Here is a 10,154-nt window from a genome sequence, read left to right as displayed (position 1 = left end):
GGTAAAAATCATAAAACGCTTTTAAGGAGTCAGTCAACACACATTCATACACGCGTGTTTAACACTGAGTAGGGAGTATTTTACGTTCCCAGCGTGGTGTAGTCATCTAGGACTGTAATGAAAGGAATCAGATGCTAAGCGTCAGCAAGGATGTGGAGAAACTGGGGCCCTCGGATGCAGAACGTAAAGTGGTGCAGCTGCTTCAGAAGGCAGTCTGGCAGGTCCTCACAAGGTTCGCCGTAGCTACCGTGCGACCCTGCCATTCCACTCCTAGGCGTACACCCAAGGGAAGTGAAGACGCACACGCAAGCACGAACTTGTACACCAGTGCTCACGGCAGCGTTAGTAGCCAGAAAGGAAAAGCAGCTTCAATACCCATCACCGATGAACGGATAAGTAAGATGTGGTCGGTCCCTACAGTGGAGCGTCCTTCAGCCATAAGAACGAGTGAAGCTGTGACGCAGGCTACGACATGGTGCACCTTGAAAACCTGAGTGAAGGAAGCCAGACACAGAAGGCCGCCTATTGTAGGATTTTGTTTATATGAAATATCCAGGATAGGCAAACCCTAGACGCAGAGAGCAGACGCATGGTTGCCAGGGGCTGGAAGCATCGGGAAGTGAACGCTGACAGGCATGGACGAGGTTTCTTCTGGGGTTAGGAAACCGTTCTAAAATGGGTGGTGGTGGTGACTGGACAACTCTGTGAATATACTAAGAAGCCACTCATTTATCTTTATATGGGTAAGTTGTGTGCTGTCTGAATTATATCTAAATACAGCTGTTACGGAAATAACTAGGTGCGGGATTAATCTATGAGAAATAACTAGTAAATAATAATTAAAAAAAAAACTATCATGATTTTTTGGAGGAAGGAGATCCAGAAAGTGAATCGGTATTTCTGGCTCTGCTGTTTCTGGTGTGTTTCTGAGAGCTCGTGCGCTTTCCCGCCCCTCCGTGAATGGTACACCTTGCGGAGGCAGACCGGGTGAGGGATGCGTCCCTGGTCTCCCGCTGGGAATCAGGGCCCAGGTGGATCCCTTCACCCCTGGGTTGTCCTGAAGCCAGTCTGAGAAAACCTGTGGGTGGCATGTGTCACGGGCATGTTGTCTTCCTGGCCAAGTCCTGGGGACTTGTTTGCTTGTTCAAGAGGCTCACAGGGTACACTTCTGTGTTGCAGATCGAAGAAGGAAGCAAAGCGGCGGCAGTGGACAAGTTGTTGGCCGGAGATGAGATCGTTGGCATCAACGACATCAGTCTGTCGGGGTTTAGACAGGAAGCGATTTGCCTGGTGAAGGGGTCGCATAAGACCCTGAAGCTGGTGGTGAAAAGGTAAGACCTGGGCCTCGTGCCTTGTTTACAAACAGAGATGAGCGGGACCATGAAACCTGGAGTCTATTGGCTGCGCCGTGTCACTGTGGCAATCGTGATTTGGACTTAAGTCGCGTGTGCGTGTGTGTGTACATGCATGTACACTTAGGAATCTATCTCTTGGCCAAGGATGAATCCAACATCAAAAATTTTAAACATTCTTTTTTTAAAATTAATTTTTATTGGAGTATAGTTGATTTACAGTGTTGTGTTAGTTTCTGCTATACAGCAAAATGAATCAGCTATGCATATACAGATGTCCACTCTTTTTTAGATTCTATTCCCATGTAGGTCATTACAAAGTTGTTGTTGTTGTTTTTCCAATAGTTATTTATCTTGGCTGCGCTGGGTCTTAGTTGTGGCACTGAGGGTCTTCATTGCAGCACGTGGCCTCTTTAGTTGCGGCATGTGGACTTGTAGTTGTGGCGTGCATTCAGGATCTAGTTCCCCAGCCAGAGATCGAACACAGGCCCCCTGCATTGGGAGCGTGCAGTCTTGCCCACCGGACCGCCAGGGAAGTCCCTACAAAGTATCGAGTAGAGTTCCCTGTGCTATACAGTAGGTTCTTAAAAGATTTCTTCTTTTATTACTGTTGACTGTTAATTTCGATGTAAGTGATTTTGAATACTTAAATCTTATTCTTGGCAACATGTCGGTGGTTTTCTGGCAGTGAGGAAACTGCTTATGCTCCAGATGATGAAATGTCATTGCCTGTGTTTTACACAAGGTGGCAGGCTACCAGGTTTCGGGGTTTTATGCTAAAATGGGATGCATATAGACTTACAGGTCAGCTGGCAGGTGTTTCCAGTGCTGTGCTGAGGTCTGAGGGGAGCAAGTGCATATTCCAAGAAAGGAGATTGTGGATAGGAGTTGGGATGATTCAAAGGGGTCAGAAAGTGAAGTTGGGCACGGGATGCTTCTACACACGGGCACTAGAACGGTACTACGGGGCAGCATGGAGGTGTTTTGGGACTTTTTTTTTTTTTGGCCACGCTGCACAGCTTGTGGGAATCTTAGTTCCCCAACCAGGGACCAGGAATCGAACCTGTGCCCCCTGAAGTGGAAGTGCTGAGTCTTAACCCCTGGACCGCCAGGGAATGCTGGTGACTGGTTTCAGATAGAAATAATTCTCGACCTTGTGTTCTACAGTTGGCTAATTCATAGTAAAGTGTTGACGTGCCCCTTTTAGCAGAATTAGTGCAGTCTTTCCAAGGTTGGCTGTAAATTTTATTTTACTTTTTAAAAATTTATTTATTTATTTATTGTTTATTTTTGGTTGCCTTGGGTCTTTGTTGCTGTGTGCGGGCTTTCTGTAGTTGCGGCGAGCAGGGGCTACTCTTCGTTGAAGTGCATGTGCTTCTCACTGTGGTGGCTTCTCTTGCTGCAGAGCACGGACCCTAGGCGCGCGGGCTTCAGTAGTTGTGGCACACAGGCTTCAGTTGCGGCTCGCGGACTCTAGAGCACAGGCTCAGTAGGTGTGGCGCACAGGCTTAGTTGCTCCGCGGCATGTGGGATCTTCCCGGACCAGGGCTCGAACCCATGTCCCCTGCATTGGCAGGCGGATTCTTAACCACTGCGCCACCAGGGAAGCCTGGCTGTATATTTTAAAAAGTAAATTGACTCAAGGCCTTCAGTTTTTAGTACAGACTTGAAGACATATCCCTGTGGACTTTTTATGTATTTATTTTGGGGGGACCAAAATAGCATCCAAGGAGGAGGTTCAGAAACGAAGAAGGAAGAAATTTCATCCTTTGCCACATTAATGTAGCAGCCTCATTTCTCAGTGGAATAGGCTGTCCTCCTTGTAAATCAGAAAACTGAAGTTTCAGAATGGCCATTTTGGAGACTTCTGGGGGAGCAGGGGACAGGACGGGTACCATCATGGTGCGTAATTTCTTTGAGGTCACCTTATTAAGCCTCCTAAGGCAGGACGTGTGACGTTCTCACAGGATTCCGTCAGACTTGGTGGAGCGCTGGTGATGGTGAGGGACACTTGACCCACACAGGGGAGACAGCGGTTATAAACCACCACCTGAAGTGTCTCCTTTGCGGGGCTGCCCGAGCCCCCAGAACACACAGACGGCTCGTTGGCTTACTGTCCATCTACCCCCACTGGGAAAACACTGGCTTCGTTGACGCGGTGAGCAGACCGTCTCGCCAGTTTGCGGCTCCTTATTGCAGTGCCCGACGCGCAAGGGCAAATGAAGGGCTTGGACTTACTGAATCGAATTGGTTTGAACTGCCCCGGGACGGGCATCATTGGAGGGCCTCATGGGGATGCTGACACTGAGGTGCTCATTCAGTAAAACCTGTCAGTGTGGCATCGGCCAGCCCGGGGGAGGCAGCAGCGAATAAAAGCGAGCCAGTGACACATCCTGGGGGACGGAATCAGGATGCATGAATATTTTCACCGGTTGCATCTCACAAGGTAAAAATGAAATGTTGGTCTATGTCAGATCTTATTCTAGGGTCCAAAAAAAGAAAAAGCAGGTGTGTAATAAAGTTGGTTTAGTAACAACAGCTATAAAGAAGGGAATTTGCACCCCAGTAGGAAGCTGGATGAAAGACACTCATAGGCAGTTTCTAATATGAGAAATGCACATAGGAAACAAGTGTTTAAAAAGACGTTTAACTAGGGATCGACAAGTTTACTTACAAACCAGGTTTTGATTCTCCAGCTGGCCGAGATCTAATGGAATAGCAATGCCCGTTGGTGCTGAGATGTGGGGAAACAAGTGCTTATTTGATGTAATGCTGATGAGACTTTCTGGTAAGCGGTTTGGCAACATGTGTCAAAAGGCCTATTTTGGACTCAGAATTTCATTTCTTGGATCCTAGATATTCAGCAAAAGGAAATGACTGAAGTGAATTAGGGACCATCCGTACTGCAGAGTGCTGCCATTATAAATGGTGTGAGCCAGATGAACTTATCTACGAAACAGAAACAGACTCCCAGACACAGAGCACAGACTGGGGGTTGCCAAAGGCGGGTGGGGGGCGGAGGAGGGATGCATTGGGAGGTTGGGATTAGCAGATGCAAACTATTACATGTAGAATGGGTAAACAACAAGGTCCTACTGTAGAGCACAGGGAACTCTAGTCAGCAACCTGTGACAGACCGTAATGGAATAGAATATGAAAAAAATATATGTGTGTGTGTATAACTGAGTCTCTGCTGTACAGCAGAAATGAACACGTTATAAATCTATACATCAATAAAAGTTTTTAAAAAGAATACAAGTGCTACTACAAAATTAAAAAATGGTGTCAGTGGGCTTCCCTGGTGGCACAGTGGTTAAGAATCTGCCTGCCAATGCAAGGGACACGGGTTCGAGCCCTGGTCCGGGAAGAATCCCACATGCCGCGCGGAGCAACTCAGCCCATGCACCACAGCTACTGAGCCTGCATGCTAGAGCCCGCAAGCCACGATTACTGAAGCCTGCACGCCTAGAGCCCGTGCTTTGCAACGGGAGAGGCCACTGCAATGAGAAGCCCGCACACCGCAGAGGGGACTGAGAAAGCCCGTGTGCAGCGACGAAGACCCAACACAGCCAAAAATAAATAAATAAAATAAATTTATGGAAAAAAATGGTGTCAGTATTTCGTGACATGGAAAGATGCCCCTCAAAGTCCAGTTGAGTGGAACACATACAAGCAGTTATAGAACTGTATCGGCCCCATGAAAAAAAGTTTTAATTTTGGTAAAATACACATAACAAAACTTACCATTTTATCCATTAAGTGCACAGTCTAAGTGTATTACTTCTCTGATGATAAAAATGGCGAGCTTGAAAAAAAAAATGGCGAGCGTGTTGCACTTTTTTTTTTTTTTTTTTGTGGTACGCGGGCCTATCACTGTTGTGGCCTCTCCCGTTGCGGAGCACAGGCTCTGGACGCGCAGGCTCAGCGGCCATGGCTCACGGGCCCAGCCGCTCCGCGGCATGTGGGATCTTCCCGGACCGGGGCACGAACCCGTGTTCCCTGCATCGGCAGGCGGACTCCCGACCACTGCGCCACCAGGGAAGCCCTCGTTGCACTTTTAAAGAGGAGAGGCCTTTGGGGTTCCGTGTGATGTGTTCACAGGACTCCGCAGGAGGTTTGGTCCCCAGGAAGCGGTCAGCTGTGCTCTGTTCTGGGCGGTGCCCCCAGGAGGCTCTGTTTATTGCTCTGTGATCAAGACAGGCAGGATCACCCTAAGGGGTGGGTGTTGGAATGCCGGCTACAGTTACTCCAAGAGTGACTTTTTATTCCGCATTTATGAGTACTCAGAGTAACCCATGGGCGTGGGACAACAGTCACTTTGGAACGGGAACTGGGTGGGATACATCAGCCTTTCTCCCAAGCCCTCTCATCTTCCCATTTTGCCGCTCCGGAGAGTGGCCGTGTCAGTACTAATCTCTTAGGTTTCCTTTTAGACACAGGTACCTCCTTATGTGTTACACGTGAAAATGGGGGTTGGTCCAGGGTGAGTGCTCTGAGTCGAGATTTCTCCTGACCCCGTGCGGCTCCACGGTCTGGATCCTCTGCTGTGTGTCTAGCAGGTCCTCTGTGTGCGGACATTTACGGTGCTTCCGGTGTACAGCAGACAGTGCTGCGGTGTGATGCTTTTGTACCCGAGACCCCATACATGTGCGTGTAGGCCGTCCTGATCCGTTCCTAGCGTGGGAGGTTTGGAGGCAGAAAGTACCGTGCATCGTGAAGTCTGTTTTTGTTGGCTTTGTGGATGTGATAGGTGACCGATGCTTTTACCGTTTAAATGGGCATGTCTGTCATTATGACCGAGGTTGGGCATCATTCCATGTGTTCAGAAGCTTTTTTTTTTTTTTTTTTTTTGAATTCGAGGAACATAGTTAAGGATCTAAAAACCGGATGATGTGAATTCTGTTCGGAGTACACACCATGAGAACTGGGGGTAGAAGGAGAGAGAAGGCCTGGGGGCCCGGCCCGCTGGCCGTGGAGCTGACTGCGTATCCAACAGACTTGTGGGGAGACCGGTCAAACTTTGGCTGTGAAGGGTTGATGGGGGCCCTGGTGTAGAATCCCACTTTGTAATCCGCATACTCGGTTTCCCTTTAAGTGAGGGGTGTGCAGGATGACTATTTAGTTTAGATAGAGCTTAATAGTCTAACTAACACATATAACCCAATATAAAACCAAACCAAGCAGTTTGTCCAAATGTTTTTTTCTTTTCAAACACACTTTTAAAAACAAACTTAGGTGTTTTTAAATTTTTTAAAGGTAATTTTGGATTAAATTTTAATACTGTGTGTGGGTATTACTTTTGCCTATTAGAAAAGTCTGAAACGGTGGTTTTGCCTAGAAATGTGAATAAAATTCTACAAAATGGTTTATTAGTTAATACTAGGATCTGTTAATGTCATCTGGCACATGGTGAATTACGGTTGTAAGTACTGAAGATGCACATAATAAGGAGTTTTAAAACTCCATATGGGGCTTCCCTGGTGGCGCAGTGGTTGAGAGTCCGCCTGCCGATGCAGGGGATGCGGGTTCGTGCCCCGGTCCGGGAAGATCCCACATGCCGCGGAGCGGCTGGGCCCTTGAGCCATGGCCGCTGAGCCTGCGCGTCCGGAGCCTGTGCTCCATGACGGGAGAGGCCACAGCGGTGAGAGGCCCGCGTACTGCAGAAAAAAAAAAAAAGAAAAAAACTCCATACTAACTTACCATTTACCTTATTACAAAGGCACCAGTGAGTGCTTTTAACATGATTTCTCTTAAATCGGTGACGTTTTCTTCTCTATCTAAATCTCACCATTCTCGTGTTTCGTTATCCCTAGGCAACCACTAATCTGACTTGTATCTCAGAGATTAGTTAGCATTTTCTAACTAGTGTTATATGTAGAGCTCCAAAATGGATCATGTACTCTTTTTATATATATATATATATATATATATATATATAAATTTATTTACTTTTGGCTGCGTTGGGTCTTCGTTGCTGCGCGTGGGTTTTCTCTAGTTGCGGCGAGCTGGGGCTACTCTTCCTTGCGGTGCGCGGGCTTCTCATTGTGGTGGCTTCTCATGTTGCGGAGCACGGGCTCTAGGCGCGTGGGCTTCAGTAGTTGTGGCGTGTGGGCTCAGTAGTTGTGGCTCGTGGGCTCTAGAGTGCAGGCTCAGTAGCTGTGGCGCACGGGCTTAGTTGCTCCACGGCATGTGGGGTCTTCCCGGACCAGGACTCAAAACCGTGTCCCCTGCATTGGCAGGCGGATTCTTAACCACTGCGCCACCAGGGAAGCCCTAGATCACGTACTCTTTAAAAAAAAAAAAAAAAAGTGTTTAGTGTATGAAGGCACTCTGTAGTTAATTCATAGACTGAGCCACCAGCACATCAATATCAAATGTTGCCCCACCTGCGGATCACCAAATGATAAATGAGCTGCCTGAACCCTCAACTACCTGCCCAGCCCAGGCACCTTAAGAAAGCGTGGCTTTTCTGATGAAGATTGAAAACAGCTTAGGGTCCTGAGGGTGAGAGTGGCCAGTGCAGGCTTGGTTTTTCTCGGAGGTTCTGGGAAGAGGCATGTACGCGCCTCGGTGTAAAACACATACCCGTGGTTTTATGAACAAAGTGGGCATCGTGGATCACATCCTGACGCCCTCCCGCTGGTGACAGCTGCTGGGTGTGCGTGTCTTGCTTCAGCCTGTGCGGCGAGCAGGGTACCCGGCGGCCAGGCGAGGGTGGTGGCGGGCTGACTTCACGAGGTGGTGGCGTCCGGTTTCACGGGGCATGGGCACCGCGTATCTTTTCATCGTTTAGAAGCCAGGACTGGCCGAGCGCGATGCCTTGGGAGACAAGGACCCAGATCACTGTCTCTCCCCATCCACGTTTCTTTCCCAGACAGCTGAGAGCCAGCGCTTCCCTCCCAGAGCTGTGTCGGCTGGAAACAAAGCAGGGTAACAGGAAGCCCCACCGGGTGCACACATGTTCTCCTTTGAGATGTCCAGGTGGTATCCTGGCGTCTGCCCGGGAGTCAGTGGAACCGGGGCACCAGCAGGGGCAGCCTGGCCGTGCCTCCCGGGCACTCTGTCCTTCCCCCTTTGTTCGGCCAAGGAAGTGCTGCTTGCAGGAAAGTGTGGGAGGATGTGGTAACCTCTTCTTCTGTGTCTGTTTCTCTGTGTACTTGTCGCCTGCACTTTCTTCCCCCGTGTCGGCCCCTCCCTGGAGATCCTGATGGGCAGGTGTGGGATGGATCTCGGCGCTGGTATTTCCCTGAGGGCCACGGGCTAGTTTGCTGGGTGGCCGCAGTGCTCATACCACTGGCTTAAGCAAATGTGCTTGGAAAAGGTTAAGACCCGAAACTGGGTCACTCGAGGCCTTTTCCTGATTAACGCAGGCGTCGGTAAGCCCCTTGCTGTGGGAGACGTGCTGAAGTAGGGGACGCTTCTCGCCCGGTGCTGGGTTAAGGCTGTTGCCGTCCGATGCCGTAAAATGCTCACTGAAAGCTCTGTGTGCACAGCACCGGGATACCATCCACTGTCCTCCGTTCACAGGGAAGTTGGTACCATACGTTCAGCTCCTAAAACGTACATGGAATTTCAAACACCGTAGGGAACACGTCTCTTAACTGTCAGGCCGTGAATTCTATTGTATAGCTTGTAATGACTCTCTCCGTCTTCCTTCCAAATGTATGTGGTAATCTTAGTCTTGTCTACAGTGAACTTCGGTCGTTCGTGGCCCTCTTGAGCCGTCCGCTGCTGCGAGCAGTTTTTATGCCAGGGCCACGTTATGCATAGGGTTGACGTATGTTTCCTGCCTCTTTGCCGGAGGCCTTAAACCCTTCCGTGACTCTGCTTACGTCCGCCAAGCTTGCCTTCGGGAGGAGATTAACACCCAAGGATGGAGGTTCGCTGCAGGAGGCCGTAAGGGACGGCCACATGGGGTGGCGTGGCGACACATCTGAAGAAAGGAGGTGTCTGGTCAAGTGACGGCACCCACGCCTGCTAGGAGCAAGTTTCTTGCCCCGTGCATGGGTTTCTGGACGTCACTGAGTTGCAGTGAGTTCTACACCAAGCCAGTGTCGTGCTGGGCTCCCCTCTGCTGCTGGCTCCTTGGAGCTGTCCTAGGGCAGGTGGCTCTGTGCGTGGCCCCAACATTGATGAGTGCAGGTGTTCCTGAAGCAGCAAGAGGAGAGGGATGGATGGGACGTCAGCAGGTTGTATCCCTCCTGCTTTTCCCTCCTCCCCCTTCCTCTCCTTTCTCCCCCCTCTCCCCCACCCCCAAGAGCTCTTCCTGGGGCAGAAACTGTGTGTTCCCACAGAGGGTGTCAGTCTTACTGGGGATGCTGGTGGGTGTTGCCTTTGGAGGGTGGTCTGAGATTGCTCGTTCAAATTTCAGGGGAAAAGTGTCTGTTTTGAGCATTTGCGGGATTTGTTCCTGTTTGTTCCTGTGCTTATTTTCTTCTTAAAACAGAGTAGACCCAGAGGTTTATCCTGGACAGACGCCGACTCGTTTGGGCTGTTTGCCATTCTTGTTTTTATGAAATAAAATCGGGGGAAAAAGCCACACAGAGCAGGACTGCTTTATTTGGGAAAAGGTTGCTTCTACTCAGATGCAGATTCAGCGTGTGGCGTAACCAGCTTAATCAGCTGAATCTCCAGGTGAGATGTTTCAGATTCTAAGCCACGTAGAGAGTGGTAAACAGTTAGGATTTTGTTTTTCGTTAGAAGGCATGCGAGTGATGTTGATATAATTTAGTTTGGAAGCGCTGGTGGTTTCTAATATATGAAGGCAGGCAGAGAACGTTTCACGTACTTTTGTTTCTATAC

General features: G+C 49.3%; 1 protein-coding gene across 6 annotated transcripts in view; it reads left to right on the top strand.

Annotated features, from left to right (window-relative positions):
• The window catches only part of LOC101330266 (protein Shroom2), a 135,852-nt gene that overhangs the window by 59,953 nt on the left and 65,745 nt on the right, over positions 1-10,154 (top strand). For all 6 annotated transcript variants that reach the window (XM_019944706.3, XM_019944704.3, XM_019944703.3 and 3 more), the window contains exon 2: positions 1,180-1,331. In XM_019944706.3, coding sequence (XP_019800265.2) covers positions 1,180-1,331 — 152 coding nt within the window. The remainder of the gene's footprint in view (positions 1-1,179; positions 1,332-10,154) is intronic.

Source organism: Tursiops truncatus, chromosome Y (assembly GCF_011762595.2).
Source record: "Tursiops truncatus isolate mTurTru1 chromosome Y, mTurTru1.mat.Y, whole genome shotgun sequence".
NCBI classification, from domain to species: domain Eukaryota; kingdom Metazoa; phylum Chordata; class Mammalia; order Artiodactyla; family Delphinidae; genus Tursiops; species Tursiops truncatus.
This window is presented reverse-complemented; position numbering and strand designations above follow the sequence as displayed.